This window comes from Clinocottus analis, unplaced genomic scaffold, assembly GCF_023055335.1.
Source record: "Clinocottus analis isolate CAN_PGR_092001 unplaced genomic scaffold, fCliAna1.0.p SCAF_9, whole genome shotgun sequence".
Classification (NCBI taxonomy): Eukaryota; Metazoa; Chordata; class Actinopteri; order Perciformes; family Cottidae; genus Clinocottus; species Clinocottus analis.
The window spans coordinates 9,548,054-9,567,422 of NW_027176251.1; the positions used below are offsets into that span (position 1 = coordinate 9,548,054).

Genomic DNA, 19,369 nt, shown 5'->3' on the forward strand with positions numbered 1-19,369 from the left:
CTTGTTTCTCAGTTCATATGTGTTCTTAGTTCAGGCTTCAAACTGTGTATTTTTTCCGGATGTCTTCCTTTATTTCCTTCTCTAAACCCCAAAACATGCTACAAAGAGTTAGGGGATTCCATATCATCTGTTTAAAATAATAAATTCACCACAGTCCTACTTGAAAGGATTACATGGGATCCGATCGGAAATATAAGATAAACCTTATTGAAACCCAGGGGGGAACTTACAGATAAAGTTAAACAAATGTATTATAAGAGATGTACAAAACTGAATTGTACAGGAGTAAAATATATTATACAAGAGCACCTAAAGACAATACGACAAGGCAAAAGTGACAGTAGTAAAGTATAATACACTGTAGTATGTAGAAGTAGATGCTAATGAGTCAGATCTTGATAGAATGGCCAGGACTCTTAACTGGTGGGTCAGTGGCAGACAACTCAGACACAATCAATCATCTTAATTTATGATCAGCAAAGAAAAAGGCTCAGCCATATCACACCCAACAACAACAAACCAAAGACTCAGGGAGTTGAGATTGCAGCCAACTAACTTCCTCTTATGTGAGACTGAAAATGCAGAAAAACTGAAAAAAAAGGATGTCACATGATTTTCAAAAGGGGACTTTCCTCATTTCAAAGTGAGAAACAGCTGTTTCCCCACTGGAAAATGGAGGGAAATGTTTTTTATAAAAGTTTTTCCGGAAAGCTACTTTTTTTTTTTTTAACAGTGACAAGAATATTTTTTGATAAAGTACTAATACTCATAATGAATACAGAAGAACTGTGCAAGTACAATTAGGTATAGTATATCTTTCTACAGGAGGTCATCAGTAATTATTATTTATATTTGTTATTCCTGTGAGAACAAACTACAAAAACTAACTGATGAAAAGCAAACAGTCACATTATGTTAAAACATCAAAGACGAAGAAAAATGCATGGGAAGAATTTGATTATAGTGGCTTATTAAACAGTGCTTTGTTCAACAGCATTCAAAACAGGTTGTTTCTTTTTCTCACCTGGTGTTTTATGGCAGTTTATGTAAATTTCTTTTAATTCTCATGCTCCTTCTTCATCAGCGCTTCTCTCACTTTGTTTAAAGGAGGCTGATCTTTGACCCAGTGTGGTGTGAAACAGAAATGTGTCACTGTTTTTTTTGTGTTTTTTTTCACCCTCCTTCAGCTACCCAAATGCTTTCACTCTGACAGAGTTGACAACTCAGGGCCACTGTCGCCGGGCGAACGGTGATTTCAGCCCCCCTTTCTCTGCTCCCTCTACTCTCCAGGGTCCCGGACGGCTGCTCTCATGTGTCATGCAAATACACTCGCTGATTCTGCCTCTTTCACACACACACATACGCACGCACACACACACAAACACACACATGCTCCCACACTTAAAAAAACAGTCTGTGTGTGTGTGTGTGTGTGTGTACACATAAATTCACATGCAAATTGAATTGTGGGAATGCAAACACAAATTCACAGACATTCTCCCTCTGTATGTTTGTCGCTCACACACTCTACCGCACAGATAGACACCCAGACACTTACGAACTACACCTTGACACCATGAACCTAAACGACTACAATCAAAAAAATGCTAAATGCGCCCATTCTGTTTCCCCCCTTGGTCAGATAAAATAATTTACAACAATAATTTCATTATTGAAAAAAACTATATTTTCAAATGTGTCTTATTCCAAAGCATGAAGTCGTGAAAGTCTCCCAACCTTAAATCAGATAGAAATTCCCAATGGAAACCAACACGAGTGCTATTGCCTTCATGTGATTTCTCCTTGTGTTGCGCTGTTCCATAGTGTCACAGCAACAGTCACAACATACTGGTGAAGTGCAGATCTACTTCAGAGACACTCAACGCTACAGGTGATGCCAGTCCAACAGTGAGAGAAATCCTCTTTAGGAGTTCTACTATACCGAGCCAATATTAACGGAAACCAACACCAGAGAGGATCCAGTTTCTACTTTATATTTGGCTCCTTCTGTTACTCCCTCCATATGGAACAAAAAGAAAACTCTTCTCGTAGCTGGCACCGAACGTGCAATAGGGATTCATTCTCAGTTATCCCATGGACTGAAAATAACCAAGGCTGCAAGCTGGCAGAATAGAGGCCGCTTGTCCTTTGTGTGCTGATTGGCGGTGATGCTATAAAACTTTTTTGCTCCAAATGAAAGAGACAACAGAGCATTGCAATCAAAACTGTGTAAATGTCTACATGTGAAAACACTTGGGTGTAGTTTGTTGTTTGGCTTTTTAGCCACTAGCCACATTAGCAGAGTGGCTCTCTAGGGAAAGCAGTGTGAGTCAGTCAGTTGGTTTGTTTGTCCAGATGACTTTTCTAGGGCATACTACACAATCACTTTTTATGGCATACTATAATTTGACATTTCTATGGAGGACATTGATGATATTTTTGTTGCATACAATAAATACTATACTTTCACTCTCATTATGACTTTTTTGTAGGTAATCCCTTAATGTCCAATAAATGGTTTTCACATGTTCTCATACTTGTATTCACATGTATCTCAAGAAAAATGTATGCCTTCAGCTCACAATAACGTGGAAGAAGAGTGCAACACTAAGGTCAGACTCGTTAAATACTCGAGGTTTGGTGGAACATCATACCTTTAGGAAGAACCTCATTAAAGAGTTCTTACACGCGACTGGTTGTGACAATCCAACAGCTGCCTGTTTAGACTCAGCTGCTCACTGTCCTGAGTGACCACCCGGATAAGATGCGAGGCCCTAGTTCTCTGTGAAACCTCTGAGGTCAGCACTGTGGTATCAAAGCCCTCTCTGATGGGGTTGCTCTAAAATCTTGCCATCTCCTGTCAGAATAGCTGAAAGGTTGCCTTGCTCTGACAGCTCACAGGAGGATCAAGGACAGGCTTGCTGTAAGTGCCTGCCTTTCCGTGGCCCTGTCAATAATGTGCTGCTATATAAGAGCAGCTGGAGAAAGCCTGTTGCCGAGCAGATAAAGAAGGGTCAACGTGAGGGGGGGGCGAGCATAAAGACTAAACGGAGGTTGGGGCATGGGCGTTTGATGGTTATGATGTATGCATAACTGTAGTGGTCTTATCTGGAGTGTGATTTCGAAGTGTGAGTCAGTCTCCCCCCCCCCCCCCCCCCCTCCCCCCTCTTAAAATGGAGGCGGAGAGGGGGCACTTGCCATTTGGAATTTTGCACATTTGCAAGATTCCTCACAGTCCTCAAGTGCAGAGATTTACGTCTGAAACAACATTGAGCTTGTGTCCAAGAGGCTTCCTGCATACGTGTTACATTACATTTACTACAGTAAAACACAAGGTTTGACAACACGCCCTTTAGGTTTGTTTTTTTAGGGCCCTGAAGAAGTTATTCATCCTCAACCAGTGAGGAGGAGAGTAAGAATAGAGTCATGGATAGTAACCCCTCCAATACCTCCAATGCACCCATCAGCACTCTTGCAGGCTGAGGAGATAATAGACCCATCAGTCAACGTGGCATGAACACACACTTTTGGGGGAGGGAGGCAGGAGGACTATCCCACAAACCAGCACTAACCGATACTGGCAGAAAACACCTTTCTTCCTAAACCAGTAGTAGCTTTTGGATCCCCCTGACATGCACAAATTTAACTCGTGTTTTAATAGTTCTCATTCTGTGTAAATTTCTTCTTAGAATTGGCAGTACTCCGCTTGTAACTGTGCACTGCCTCGCTGACGCCTTCCTAAAAATAGTGCCCACTAATCCTCGAGACCCCTCTGGGAAGCACTGCACATAACCAGTGCTCAACTAGACTGCGCCCAGAATTACAGAAGAGACTATGGATTTAAACAAATCTGCAGTTTTCTGTAAGCTTTTAGCTTTGCATGTAAACAATTTGCATGTGTATGCATCTCAATTTGCAAGCATATGCATCTCAGAAGAAATGGGTTGAAAAAATATTGTCATGTAATATGTTGTTCATCACCTCCATGCTGCAGTGCTGCACCCTCTGGTGGGGTTGATGAATACAGCTTTTAACAGCAGGTGGTCAAGTGTGGAAGCAAAGTACTGAACCCGTGAGATCATGTTGTCGAAACTTGCACTTATGAGTCAGCGGAGAATTTTATATTTATATATAGTATATTTTCTTTTAAGGAATCCAAGCTATGAGCAATACAAGATGTCTCAAATTAAATGTACATAATTTAGTCATAATAATGACTCTCACACTTTTTTGCCATCATTTAGATTATTGAGGGATCATTTGCCGGAATAAACACATTGTAAGAATAACACTGTTTCCAGTGGAAACAACCCTGTATCATCTTATCGATAGCTTTATAACAAACATGGTTCTCACTTACTTGAAATCTCCCTCACATGATGTGTCTCCTCAATGATGAATCTGATGATAGCCTTTTTCTGCTTTTCCACCTTCGGGTTTGGGTTTAATCTTGATGAAAAACGTTTCCCTCTAATGTAGGTAGTTCAAACAGAGTTTGCATTGCTCAGAGCTTTCCGCTGCATGGTGATTGAATCGTGTGTAGCCCACTGGGAGTTAAGTGGTTGTCTGTGCATCACAGGTTCAAGTCAACCGCAGTTACATTTCGCAAGCGGCAATAAGTCATTTAAATCACATAACTTCAACATGATGATCAGTGTGGCATGTTTCAGCAATTGATAGAAGGGGACATAAATTGTATTTGTAATGCACTTCAGCTGTCTTTAAACAGTGTGCCAGGCCTCCTGCTGGCCACCTCTCTATACAGAAATGAGCAGCAGTTAAAATGGCATGTACCCCCTGAGGGGATTTTGTAAAAGGAGACCCAAACTGAAATGGACAGCTGAGCCAACTCGCATGCCTTGCACATCAACTGTAAGGCCTTCTGGTACCATCTCCAAATTTGCTTTCCTATGGTTCGCGGGCACATCGTCTTTCGCGACTTTCAGTTGCAGTGGGTATTTCCTCTGAAAATAGTCTCAGGAGAAATGCGTCAATGTGTCATTCCAACACTGTCAAATGAATCAGAAATGGTGAGCAATTCTTATCACCGTTTTAGATGAATGAACTGCAAAAAGTTTGACAGTGAGATTCAACACTTAATTGCGAACATCCGTATAATATTTTTCTAGTATTTTTCACTAAGCTCATCAAACACACTGTCAGTCAAGACAAATAGATGACGAGACAGCGGACTGGACAGCTTGCCTTTAATAAGACTTAAGATGCTCCCACTGACGTAACGCACATCAAAATAATTATAGCATATACACGCACCAGCATTTCAGATATATATGAGTTCCTGTAATCTCAATGCATATGAGAGAAAACAGTTTGAACTGTTTAATAGTGGAGTAAATCCCAGTTTCTAGGGATTTGACCTTAAATGACCCGTGGGCTGTTATTTGTGAAGTTGCACAATCATTATTACATCCAGTTCTGCATACAATCAATCATAGCCGATATTTGCACATACAGTAAGAAGCTGTTGCATCCAGATTTCTCGATTTAACTTTACAAAAACTGTCACAGGTAGCTTTATACAGACCAGGATGTAATACCTGGGTTTCACTTAGAGGGTCTACTCGGAGCGGAGTAGCATAAAATGACTCCCTTTCATAAAACTTTAAACCACAGACCTCCTTTGTTCATCACACAAAGTTAATTTACATTATACACAAAAATGTACCCAGTCTTTTATAATTATCTTTCAGTTAAATAACTAAAAAAAAAAAAAAAACACTGACAGCTCATGGTAATAATTACTCAGCTGCACTGTAATGTACAAAGGATGATACTATTGAGTATTAAGGTGCATGGAATCTATGCCAAACAGATCTTTTTTACGAATGTTAACACTGACACACCTGTGTTGCATGCAGCAACACCTTTCATCCGTGTTGTCTTTTGCTTTTGTGTCCTGGATCATCGTCATCTTCTGTGGCCCGCTTCCTCTTCAGAGAGAAGTATGTTTGCTTTTAGGGGCATTGAAACAAAAACAAAAAAAAGGTTGGCAAAGTTCACAAGGCTTCCCATTCATGCGCTGGCAGGTTCTCTGGGAAAGCTCCGTGGCCCAGGCGACGAGCACTTCAACGCTGGAGCATGTCACAGGACCTCTGTGAGGGAGGCACAGAGCAGAGGGCAAAAGGTCAGCAGCCGCTGAGCATTAATCAACACGCGCACCAATAGACAAAACGGAGTCACTCACTTTGATATGAGTAATGACATGGCCCGTAAACCTCTGACCTGTTGACATACTGAATGTAGGATGTTTCAGAGGGCATGAGCCCAATAACATAAACCGTCTTGTTTACGCGAGGGTAATGGAAAGGTCTCTCGTGAAAGGCATTGTGTCGTCAAATGCGGCCAACATGTGAAATAAGTTTGCAATTTAATAGGTCGAGAACGGCCATCCTCTTAACAAGTATTAACATTCAAATGAACCTCTCGGAGCATGCATCAAAATAAATTGACGACCATGAGGTTTAAATTTAATATCAATACATGTCCCGGCAGGTCGAGGCGTCGCCACTATCCTGATTTACAGGAGTGAAAATGAGAGGAGAGAATGTTCACTCTTTGTACGACTGAGTTAAAGGCGAGAGGTTTAAGTAGAGTGATTTCAGGAAAAGATGTCAGATGGCTTTTTCCTCTGCTTGCTTTATTTGGTATCTCTGACTGCTGGCTTGTCTTCAGGCTAACAGGTGAGGATTAAGATCTAGCTGTAGGGTGCTGCTGACGTTGCGGCTGAGCGAGGAGTGATATGCAGCTTAATTGCCACGGGTCTTGTTTCTAGCCCTTTCGCAGTGAAGGACTTGTGGATAGGTTCTCCTCATCGCTTCGGCTATTCTAGGAATTCTTCTCTGGGTGCAGGCCCAAGTCAGTGGAGCTGCTGAATAAAAGCTGTCATCAGTATAAAGATACCCCCATTTCTCTTCCCCCTTCCTTCCACTATTTCTTCCATATCTCATCTCCACTCCTTTAAGAGTGTGAACGGAGTATCAGTGCCACACCATCCTCTCCTCAGGGGGTACTCACTCTCACTGGAGAGATGACCTATGGAGTACAAGTTGGGGTTGGTAGTCGTGCTATGCCAAACACAACAGCACTAACTATGGGGCCTTGTACAACAACCTTTATTGGGTAACTTAAACCTGGCAAAGTGTAAAATCAGCTCAGAGCAAATAAGCACACAAGCCTCTTGTAAAAGATCCATCGACTTTTTATGAGGGACAGATCAAATTGTTACTTTGGTGTTCTTGGCTCACAAGATCCTTCAACTCAAATCAGGTTTTTAGGATACTAATATATAGGATACTGACTGTAATCGGGTCTTTGATTTTAATCTCTTTTTTTTTCATTTTGTTCTCTGTGGATCAATGAAGCATTATCTCGCGCTGTCTCAAACCTTGGACTACAGTCTAAATTAGGCCATTCGTAAGCTATACCGACTTGGAAGCCTTTATTTTCTACCACACAACTTAAAGCACTTTACTCACAGCTCAGTTAGAAGATAATGTTCCTCTGGCTCATCTAAAACACTTCCACTTGACCTTTAACTGATAACATGAAACAAGGTTATAGTACATCTATTCTAGCCTCTCTGCACTGGTTGGCTTTTGAGTTTTTCCTTTTGTCTAAAATATCATCACTTAATAATTTTTTCCCATTTGACATTAGTGTTAAGTCGTCATAATGAATTTTGACATATAAATTATGGCCCAAAACTTGTTTTGTGAGGTTAAGGTGAAATTTAACAACTAAATTCTAATCGTAAATCGCTCAAGGCATTCATGAGACATAGCGTTCACGAGAATGGGACAGACGTGAGGTTACAGTGACCCTGACCTCCAAAACCTAAATCAGAGTGTTCCAAATAAATTGCATTCTCAACTCCCTTTACATTTTCATTGATACCTTTTAGCTTACTTTAGATCTAAAGTTTAAGTCTTTAACATCATGTTTAATATGTGTTGCAAAGCTGTTTATAACTGTGTACCTGCAACATGCTGAGGCTTCATGGGGCCTGCTTTTTTCATGAAGGACTCCTCACTTTCGAACGTGAGGATCGGCTCGGGGGCCATGCTGGTCTCGGATTTGTCCCGTGCTCCGTTGGTGGTGTTGCCGTGATTTGCGAGATGGATGATATCTTCAAAGTTGGCAGTGTCTTCTTTCATGGATAGACCGTTTTCATGCCTCGTGGGCTGGATGCCATTGACCACTGGAACTGAGGGGCTGCTAAAGAGGGGAGAAACATGGCAGAATATGGTTTTAGTTATGATGGGTCAGAGTGACTCATGCAACAAATGAGTCATTCCATCGCCGCCCAATTGCGGGAGTCTTTTAAAATGTACCCCAAGAAGCGTATTCAAATACAAAGTGTAAACTTTTCAAGAATCCAACGGAAAACACAAGGAACCCTTCGATGCAGGTCCTCAGTAAACAATTGTAATACTGGGAGAGAGTTGAAGTTTACAATGCAAACCTCCAGCATGCTGGATGGGTGAATTTTCTTTCTGGCACACACGTTTTATACGATTCACGGTGGTCTTGCATCAACATGGGCACATTTACCTTTCTTTGATGCTGGTCTGTCCATTTTCTTGCTTGTTGTTGGACAGGTTTATCTCTGGTTTTGGCTGATAATCAGCAGATGCTAGAAGAAACAAAGTAAAACAGTTAGTTATTCAGTGTAGTACACAATGCACACCAACATGATCACACATATTCACCAGCCTGCCTGAGGCAAACTTAAATAGGCAAGGAAGGGATGCCAAATTTTCCAGGGCCATTTTTCCTGTGTAGCCCATAGTCCCCCCAACTCTGCTTTGCTGAGTACTTGGCTGTGGTTGAGACAGATTTCCACACCCCTGACTAGAATGGAGGCATGTCTGCCAGGCCTCCAACCACATAAGTGGCTTGCTAATGTCTTCCTGCATTGAGGAACATTGACAAACGGCATATCTTACAGACCACATTGGTCCCCTTCATCTTACTCATCGACTGAACGTAACGTGGACAAGGAGGTTGTGCAAGTTGTATGCTTCTTCATATCGTTGTGGTAACAGAATGCTCATGGACGAGCGGTCCCCTCTTAGCTACTCCCCCTGAGGTTTCTTACATTTTTTTCTCCCTCTGTTAAAATGTTATTGTCTTTGGTTGAGCTTTTCCTTATCCGCTGCGAGGGTCTAAGGACAAAAGGTGTTGTATGCTGTTCCGATTGTAAAGTCCTCTGGGGCAAATTAGGGATTCATGAATCTTGGCATTGTAAATACAATTGACTTGACTTAGATGCCGTCTGTCTCTCCGCCAGCCCTTTGATCGCACGATGACCTGTCCAGCGTGTGCCTGGCCTTCGGCCTATGTCAGCTGGGTTCGGCTACAGGCCCCCCGCAACCCTTAATCGGATAAGCAGCCACAGATAATGGATGGATGAATTAGAAGTTGTAGGAAGAGTGGATTTTAGTCAGGCCTTTGCAACATCACATGTGTCTTGATATTATTACTTCTTTCTAAAGTAAGCAGGCTTTTGCCATGAGCCCACTCTTCCTCTTTAAGTCCCCAAGTCCCACAGCTTGGACAACAACCAAACACACATGGGTCTTATTGTACTCTGAAGAAGAACTCAGACAGCAGCTGTGCAGGATATGAGGCGGAGATATAATCTAATAACCCTTTTATACAAAAGGCTCTGGTGTGAGGATGACTCACATGGGAAATGAGGGGAAAAAAAGCACAATAAAATACCTGTTACTGTTTATTCTGCCATAAGGAAGAGGTAAAAGAAGCAGTGGGGAGATGGTGCATGTATGGGTCAACAAGTATCGGCCTAAAGGTGGGATGAGTCAGACACCATCAAAAATCTACTTTGTAGTTGATGTGGATTTGCGAATTGAAGCATTGAGTGGGAAATTAAAGTGGATCCTGGCTACAAAGTATGTTTTAAATCCCTTCACAGATAACACATTAATGGGAGATCAGACCCTAAACAATTCCTGCAGATTAAAGGCCATCAGTTGGTAATGATCTCACTCCATTACTTGAGGAGGTTTTTGTTAAAAGGCAGACTTATGTTCTGCTTACCTTTGCTGCTCTCTGCCTCTTTGTCGTTGACGTTTGCGAGAGGGGAGGACTTGGTCTCTTTCTGTGAAGTCGGGAGATAATTACAGTCATTATTATTGTGAAGTCAAGTTTCCGCCTGTTGTTTTGGTTTCATACGGAACAGCAAATGCACCTTGTCGCCTCCATCCGTCTTGCGTGTCCTCTTCATGATCTCGTCCAGACGCTGAGAAAAGAAAGTCGGATATAAGACAAAGGAAAATGCTAAAAACAAAACTTATTCAGTGTTTGTTTGTAGAGTTTCTAGACATGTTGTAATGGGGGCACAAGAGATCAGGGCTGATATGTTCATAAGAAATAAAGCTGTCCGACTGTTAAAAATTGGGTTACGTTTAGTGGGCTGGACTGAGACACTGTGTCACACTGTTTCGCTTTTACATTGTGCTGTTCATTGCTTCTTTTCACCGATAGAAAGGTGTTCCTGTCTCTTCGGTCTAAGGCCATTTGGCTAAAATGAATACACTCCAGGTGGAAAGGTGTAATAATAATAATAAATACGATGGAGCAGAACTTGTGTATTCAACAGGAACAACAGCGTAGGATGGTCAAACAGAGGTCACTATACTCTGCATGTGTCAAACATTGTATATGTGGGTAATTTGTATTCACAGAAGGCCGATGCAAACTTTATCTGAGGTCACTGCTCGTCTGGGACAGCAAGACCATGGCACTCCAGCTGCCACTCATAAAAGTGAAGCATTTTTAAGATCAGAGATTATTCATGGGCAGCTCAGACACGCATGGCTTTGGCATCTAGTTTTGCTGCAGAACTTCTGCCTCAGGACTGAAGATTCTTCTTTGTCGAAGATGTGTCTTTGGGATATTTTGAACCGCCTGTGCACCACCTGTGCTCACCGACCACAAACTTCTCTTTGTTGAGGCGACAACAAAAGTAGGCCGGTCCGCTTTGGTAGAAGTCACAGTCGGTAACAGTAAGTTGTACTGTGTAACCAAGCAGTGAGTCTTTGGGGCAAAGAACATGCTGTTCTTGTGGGCTAATTCCAGCATGGTTTCAGCAGACGTGGGTTGGCTGAACCAGCCTCGATAAGATGAGGAGGGGGGAAGAAAGGCTTAGCTTGCACACAGGAGCGTGAGCTTACTGGAGATGTGGGTGGCATTCTTGAGTAGATGGCTATGGTCACAGAACGCACGCATACGTGTATGTGAAAAATATCTGCACAGCTCCACAGATGACTGGCACAGGGAGGTCTCCATTATTATTAGTGTTTAAATATAGCATCGTGCTCGACACACAGTCTAAGCCCTAATAAATCCTGGCATGTAGACAACCAATCCTGGATAAGCCAAAAACAACATTTGTCTTGGTTTCAGGGACTCAACTCTTAAGCCTGCTTTTGTCATGTCAAAAGGCAGAGCGCGGGGTGAACATGATATAGAATATAAAACCTCCACTGAGGGAGATATATGCAGTTGAGAGCAGAGCGTGGTCTTTTATAAAGCAATCAACCTATTTCTATATTTTTTAAGGCATTTCTTTCCCAAAACATCTAACTATGTTTTTTTGGGAAATGATTAGTAATTAAAGTTCTCCATTCATTATTTAAAAAATATTTGCATTTACATTTTGGGTGACTTTAAAACCTGGCTGAAAGCAGAAGTGATGGGAGGACAGATGCATTGCCCTACCCTTTTCCTCTCCAGCCTCTCCTGCTCCTCCTTCAGGAAGTGTTTCTCCCTCTCCAGACGCTGCTTCTCCGCCTCCTCCCGGGCTTTCGCCTCAGCCTCTTCCTTCTGAAACACACAGGCAAGAATGCAACCATAATTTTCATGCCGTCAGAAAGAAGAAGAAAAAAAAGAAAAATAAGAACTCAGCCAACGTAACATGGCTTTTACATAACAAGGGTGTGGTTGCGCTCTGCAATTATTGTTTACAGCAACAAAAGGAAAACTTTTCTGTACTTTTGAGCCAGAAATATCTATTTTCAACATTAACAGACTTGTGAGGGCCATTCAAAGTGAAATACAATACTTGAGCCTTTTGGTAATTTTATTGGATCATGTTAACCACAAATGCCATGTCTGTAAATGACCACAAGGGGGTAGCAAAGCATAGTTAAGTATCTGCAGAGTAGACAATAGGGAGCTGATCATATTACAGGTCTACAGGATAAACAAATACGGTAAGGAACAGCCACATGTCCTCTTTATACTAATCAAGCATCATTATTATTTTCATCCGCTTCTCCCTGACAACATCAAGAAACACGGAAAGAGTCAATATTGCGTAATGGTTATTTGACCAACTGAAAAGAAAAAAGGACTCAATCATTCGAGCTACCGGCTCACCAGTTTGGATTCATGTCTTCCCTTGGCAGACAACAACATCCCACTGACGTAGAACATACTGCACTATGCTTCTGGGCCTGCCTGTTATCAAGAAGGTCAACGACGTGAGCCGCTAAGCTGAGACCATAAACAAGTGATGTTTGTGGCCTGGGAATGGTGTGAGGGGTGCATGCAGGTTGGAACCTTCACTTGAAAGGTGCTCCTTCCACCGTGGTGCATCATGGAGCTTGTCCCTGCTATGAGTTTTAAGTGCTTCCTTTCACCCTTATCTGACTGACCAGACCGTTCCACTGTAACCTCACCAAGCACTTCTATTACATAGACAGTCATATACAGTATTGACAGTATAATATACCTGTTTTTGAAGGCGCAGGTTCTCCTCCTGCTCGGCTTGGGCTCTCTCCTCGGCCACCTTCTCGTCCTGCAGACGCTGGGCTTCGTCCCTCCTCCTCTGCTCCTCGGCCATGGAACGTGCCTCCTCCTCCCTAAGTTGCCTCTCCTCTGCCTCCCGAGCTATTCGTTCCTCTCTCAAGATCCTAAAGAGTTTGTGCATGGGGATAAGGGTAAGTTTTCACCTCAAAATCCTTTGCCAAACACTTTGAATGAGGTAAACAAGATATAAAGATTCTATTGTTGGGCCATTTCATCTTTAGTTTCTGCTGAGTTGACATTGACGCACGAGCAACAGGAAACCAAACTATTTATGGAGATGGAAACAATTGGAAGTATGATTGCCAACAAGCGATCACGTCAATTTCCAAGCTGTAAATAGCGACTTGCTGTGGTTACGATCAGCCAACAGGCTATCAAATTCTTAATACTTCCACACATCATAGGCAGGGTCGAGTTAGGGCTCATTAAGACATAAATGTGCTGCGATGGTGCTTGGAGCTTTTCCTAAGTTTTCATTTCTGTATTCATTACATTGGAAGTAGCTAAATGGCCACGGTGAGGTTTGTTTTGCAGCATATTCTACACCAATAAATCACTTTAAAAAATGTGCCATACTTCAGCATTCGTTCAAATGTTATAGGTCCGAGTGTGACATTGCAAATGAACTACTCTTGAGAAGGCCCTCTGAAGACCAAACCCCGTAGTGAGAACACAGCTGGACAACAACTGTCATTCAGCAAAGAACAGGCGCGTTCGGGAACACTTTTGTTCTCATGCAGAGTGAAAGAACTTGACAGATCTATGACTCTGCGAGGTCAACACTGGGCCGACCATCTCAGGCACATTAAACTCCTCTGACCTCTCCTTCTCCTCCTGTTCGCGGCGCTCTTGCTCGTCCCTCTCCCTCTGTTCCCGGGCCTGTCGGCGGTTCTCCGTCAGGATGCGAGCCGCCTCCTCTGGGTTGTTGGTGCCCGCCATGGGCTTGGCTGATGGAGACGGCGTAGGTGACGACGCAGGAACAGAAGGAGCTGAATGGACCGGCTCAGGTGAGGGGGAGGCTGCGGTGGTTGTAGCGGTCGTGCTCGAGGGATGGGACGGGGCAACTGCGATGGTCGGAACCACGGCGGAACCTAAGACAGGAGAAATTAGTGTTACATAAGGGACAATAACACACATATCTTGTGTGACGTGACAGAGATCATTGATACGATAATTATGCTTCCCCACAAGTAATGACTCTTAAAATGTTGCTGATGAATCATGATTAATGACATTCAACCACAGCCTTTTCTCTTCACTGTAAAACCTGTCTCTAGCAACTAAATATGCTTCAGCTTGAGAACTTGGTAATTGCATAATTAAGGCTGATTAGTGAAGCCTCTTCGTGCTATGTGTGACAAGACACTGTGGAGCTGCATGTGGCTCACTCGGTGCATTGCCTTTGTTTTCACGGCTAATTAAGCCTCACAATACTGATTTTCCTTTTTCACTTGTTCCATTAAACTATTTGTCAGGTCAATAACAGGAAGAGACAGGGAAGAAAAAAAGAAATACAGAATGATTCACACGCGGAGGAAAGCTCCCCAAAACCCAGATATACTGTATGATAGAAGCAATAGAACAGCTGATCACTGCAGGGACGGCACATTTCAACAAAATTAGGATTATATTGCAGTATACCAATTTACTAAATAATAAAAATAATATGTACTTAAGTACCACAGCTTTCAACAACCCCTTCCATGGTCTGCCATGTCAACGGATCAAACTCCATTACTCATGAAGCTTGTGAGATGGGGTTGAAAGCTCTGGAAATAAGATAGTAACTGGACCTAACAGACAGTCAAGCAACTTACCTGCTAATGCTCCAGAAAATAATTCTAACTAACATTATCATTGCTGGTGGGGAATGGCTGCTAAATACTGGTGTCACTGTGCAAAGAACAAATGTAACTTCTTTTTTTTTTAAATTTCACTGAACTGTTCCTTACACTTGGAGTTATCATACAGGATCTAAATTAAGTGAAAATTCAGGGTTAGTGCCTGAGTATGAGTTTTTCAATCCAATCTAGACAGAAATAATCCCCATCAAAACTTGTTCTTGTTCTCACTTTTTCTCTGTTCGGGAGTTGCGGGCCTGCGAGGCTCCTTGACTCTTTCGAGGTGGCTCGGGGAGGAGGTGCGGTGATCTATCCTGGCAGGGGTCCTGGCTCTTTTTGGTCGTCCTTTAGGGGTTGACGGGCTCCCACGTGCGGATGGAGGCTTGGGGGAGGCAGCAGGGCTGGGGGAGGCAGTTCTACCCTTGGGCGTAGCCGGGGATGACGGCCGTTGTCTTGATAAAGGACTCGGACTGCAAGACAAGAAAATACAAGACAAACGGGAAATTTAGCAACAATTATTGACGGACACGTAAGTGAATTGGACGTGGGCTGAAATGTTGTGTTTACAACCCGAACACATGTCCCGAAGAAACCGGACCATCGCAATCAGGTTCATAGCAGACGCACTTAAACATTGCATCAGCGCCCTTCGGTCAGCATCCCCAGATATACACAGAAGAAGCAACACTTGAAGGGGGAACCTCCATTATGCTGAAGAAGACATTTTATTTCCTCTTGCCCTCTGGCACGGACAGCTTTAGCAAGCTCTTCGTGGCCTATTTGATGAATCAAAGGAACTTGTTCCATCCTATTCCATCCCATCTGTCATAGATGTTATTTACTTCAGTGGCCTGGGGATTTGAGCGGAAATGACCACTCGTCTCGGGATCTTTCATGTCTGGACTCAAACAGTGCATGAAATATGCAGTCATTACAATGCAGACATAAACACGCTCTCTCTGCCGAACCCAGCTGCTGGCCACAAAGAAGCTGTGGGTCAGAGGGTTGTATGGTTGACCTGCTCTGCAATACAGTTTTTGTGGCCTTTATAATCTGTACAAACATTAAAGCACCTGAATCTAAATTGGAATCTCAATCAAATGTCTGGATTGTTTTTTTTAAGCAGTCCAAAATTCAAAGATAAGGGGCAGCAAATCCTCACATTTAACAGTAATTAGTTTTAATTAACTGTAAAAAATGATGCTGTTATTGTAAAATAAATTGACTTTGCCATGAGACCCTTATTCATTGTTCGAAATGATTAACTGCTGTATAAACATAATTAGATGACATTTTAGTAGATGATATTAGTAATCAGGTTAGTGATAAATATCACACACATAAGGAAAAACAATTTTTAATTGACATTTATTTCTTTATTTTTACTGGTTCAGTTTAAAATCTATTACCTTGGTTCTGGCCGCTGTCTCATACTGGGTAGAGACTGTCTCTTCTTCAGCACCTTCTCTTTACTGAGGGCACTCTTCTCCTTCTCATTCTCCCGTTCCTTGTCTTTCTTTTCCTTCTTGTTTTTATCCATCTGTTTGACAAAAAGATGAAAACGGGTTAACATAGTTAAATCTTTTCATGTGCTAATCAAAGATAACATTGAAATATAATTTAAAATAAGACAAGATACACGCTAGGTTGTTATACATAAAATACAGGAAAAGAGTTTGGTCAGGCGCTGTGTTCTCAATCTCACTGTTCAATTTTCATTCAGGTTCAGGTCACTGGTATCCCCTCTGCTAGCACAAAGACAGCTGCTATTTATTTCATGGCTGTTTTGCTCTGATCTATTCTGGAAAACAGCTTACTTATTATTCAGAGAGTCAAGCGTTGTTTTGACTCTCACTCGACTGTCAGATAGCTTCTGCCCTGCGGCTTTCCTAATTAGGCAGACTTACTGGTGCGGAGCTCCGTCTGTGTTGGCGCTGGGTGATGTCGGGTGTGCTGGACGTCACTCTCCAGCGGTCGGAGCAGCGGTGGTGAGGCTGGTGGGCGCACAAGGTGAGCGGACTGGCTGAGGCCGAACGGGGGCAGAGAGGAGAGTCTGTGGAGAGAAGTGACGTACAATTAAAGCTTGCTGACCTTCATACGGCAGCATAATCCATTGTATTTAGATTTTTAATTGAGATATGTTCTTTTTTTCCCCCAACTTACGGCCATCTTTGCCATTGGTGAGGACACTAGCAGCACTGCGGCTCCTGGCGAGGAAAGACAGCGTTGGCGTCATCAGCCGGTCGACTATACTGCTCTCCCATGGACTCAGTGCAACGCTACGGGCTGCAGGATGGAAGAACAGATTGATTAAAACATGCATATTCAATTGATGTCATCAGTTAAACCAGAACTCTGCCGAGTTTATCACCCCAAACAGTCAAACCTAAAGTATTAGAGGAACTGAAGCTCATTTGAAATCAAGCTTTCCAGAGTTCAGCTTAAATATGTCACCAAAGGGAAGTAGAAGGAAAGAGGTATTTATGGTTCTAGTAGCAGTATGTCCACAAGCCATAGGGACCCGATCAAATATTCAGAGCCCCAATAAGACACCTCGGTGCCACCCAAAAAGATTAGAAGAGAAAGCAAATCAGCTCAGTAAATGTGTCTACTATAACCTCGGGTTGTGGTGGTACCACCCAAGAGAAAGAACGTTTATTTGAATGCTTGTCTAGACAGTGAGTCAGTTATTTATAACCACAGAGGCAAAGAAAAGTGAAAACTCATCACTATTTATTTGGGGGCAAAATGTCCTTCTCTGGCTTTAAGGTGCTGGATGAAGACGATCGTTCAGTGAATCTCTACAGACATGGTGTGTTATAGTGTTCAGGTGGAGAGGAGACCGACAACAGGAATAGAGTGGCTGCAGCAGAGAGGACCGGTACCTGCTCCGGGGAGTTTTCCGAATACATAATCTTCTGAAAAATGCTGACTCACTCACTAACTTCACTTATTTCAAGCCCCGAAGTTTCTCCTTTTTTGCAGGAGTACACCGTGACCTGGTTAACGTGAGGCTTCTCAAACCCGCAGCGTGAAGAAAGCTTGATTGAAAAACACGAAAGATCATTCAAAGAAATATTTTGCATCCCATAACCAGTATGTTGAAAATGAACACAAAAAGGATCTTTGACTGTGCAAACACATGAAATGACCGTCACCACACAATGAACCAACAAAAGGATAGTAAAAAGACAGCACAACAAAATGTGAAAACAGCACATAACTCATAATAAAATATGAGCATGCAGAACAAACACCTGACCCACATTCTGGAGAGTTAACAACAAGAACTCAACGTGGTTTTGGAAGATAGAAATGGGTCAGCTGGCAACCATCAAGCAAAAGAGTGGGACTGAAATCATGAAGGGGAGGAGCACAATGACGAACGGGTTCGCTGGTTTTGGCGTGGCAGAGTGATGGACACATTTAAAACGGGAGGAAGAGGAGGAGGGGTGGAGGGCATTCCAGATGTTGCCTTACTTCTGCTGGGGGAGTTCCAGAGCGTAGCAGAGGACTTGGACAGTCGCTTGTTTATAACAGAGTCCACGTGTTTGGGCAGGTTGACCGTTGACACAGAGCATCTGCCTAAGAAGCCAAGAGAGCGCCACACAGATGTTCACACAGGTCACATGGTTGAGCTTTAGAGGGGGAACGTCCGTGGCGTCAGGTGGTGTGCTCGAATGATGTCTCTCCAGACACACACCCACACACTGCAAAGGCAACAGTACAGTACCGCACTTGTATTGTGAGAGAACGACATTAAAGCACATTCCTGCGCTGTGGCCGTGTGTGTAATAACTTCCACTGCTTTAAAGAACACAAACACAGCGCGCCAGATGTTCACTTTATCTCGCCTTTAGGTGACTCGTCAGACATCCTTGGCACGAAACATGGTCGAAATTATATTTCATCTTTCTAAAGAAAAAAAACGCCTATATTCTGACCAACCACGTGGTATATTTTAATAATAATTGTAGTCCTTATAAATATGGAACCTTTAACAATAACTATGACAATAAAAACTAAATATTTGTCTCTGACATTTCTTCCACAGCTTGAATGCAACTGAGTCAGAGTCGGCCTTTTAAACTTGTCAGTATCCGGCTCTTCTGCACAGACTACTTAGATTGTTTATATTCCAGAACCTCGTTAGGAACCACTCAGTAAACCATGTCCTGTTTGTTGTTGCTGTGCATAAGTGTTAAGAGTGTTGTGTGTCTTTGTGCACCCTTGCTGCAAAGTGCCCATAAAAGAACATTCGCCTCCATTGAGGTGAAAAGGACAATAACTTGAAATGAGTAGATTTCGTCTCAACTCCCACAAGATTAACATGCCTTCTTCACAATAACGCAGATTCCAAAAGTCAACGCCACTAAACACCTTTTAAAAGCTACCAACAAGCACTGAACAAGAAAAGATACTCATAACAACCAAGCATGTGATGGAAAGAGGCTGCTGAGAAACATTTCCACTTCATGGCTGGTGAAGAGAACAGGCACTTTGTAAAAGGGCAAACAAATATAATCCTTCAGACCATCCATATGGAATTCTCTCTCTCTCTCTCTCTCTCTCTCTCCCTCTCTCTCTCTCTCTCTCTCTCTCTCTCTCTCTCTCTCCCTCTCTCTCTCCCTCTCTCTCTCTCTCCCTCTCTCTCTCCCTCTCTATCTCCCTCT

The 19,369-nt window shown here is 42.7% G+C and overlaps 1 protein-coding gene across 4 annotated transcripts in view; it reads right to left on the minus strand.

The window, feature by feature from the left end:
* Positions 1 to 5,190: 5,190 nt before the first annotated feature.
* The window catches only part of map7d1a (MAP7 domain containing 1a), a 35,380-nt gene continuing 21,201 nt past the window's right edge, over positions 5,191 to 19,369 (minus strand). For 2 of the 4 annotated variants that reach the window (XM_068570231.1, XM_068570230.1), the window contains 10 exons: positions 16,860 to 16,982; positions 16,604 to 16,749; positions 16,106 to 16,236; positions 14,928 to 15,166; positions 13,676 to 13,946; positions 12,779 to 12,959; positions 11,764 to 11,868; positions 10,232 to 10,282; positions 10,081 to 10,141; positions 8,362 to 8,653 (listed from right to left, as the gene is read on the minus strand). In XM_068570231.1, coding sequence (XP_068426332.1) covers positions 8,568 to 8,653; positions 10,081 to 10,141; positions 10,232 to 10,282; positions 11,764 to 11,868; positions 12,779 to 12,959; positions 13,676 to 13,946; positions 14,928 to 15,166; positions 16,106 to 16,236; positions 16,604 to 16,749; positions 16,860 to 16,982 — 1,394 coding nt within the window. In that variant the 3' untranslated portion in view covers positions 8,362 to 8,567. Of the gene's footprint in view, positions 6,114 to 7,996; positions 8,236 to 8,360; positions 8,654 to 10,080; positions 10,142 to 10,231; positions 10,283 to 11,763; positions 11,869 to 12,778; positions 12,960 to 13,675; positions 13,947 to 14,927; positions 15,167 to 16,105; positions 16,237 to 16,603; positions 16,750 to 16,859; positions 16,983 to 18,176; positions 18,282 to 19,369 lie in introns of those variants that run through there. The other 2 variants (XM_068570232.1, XM_068570229.1) reach the window with 2 other exon arrangements.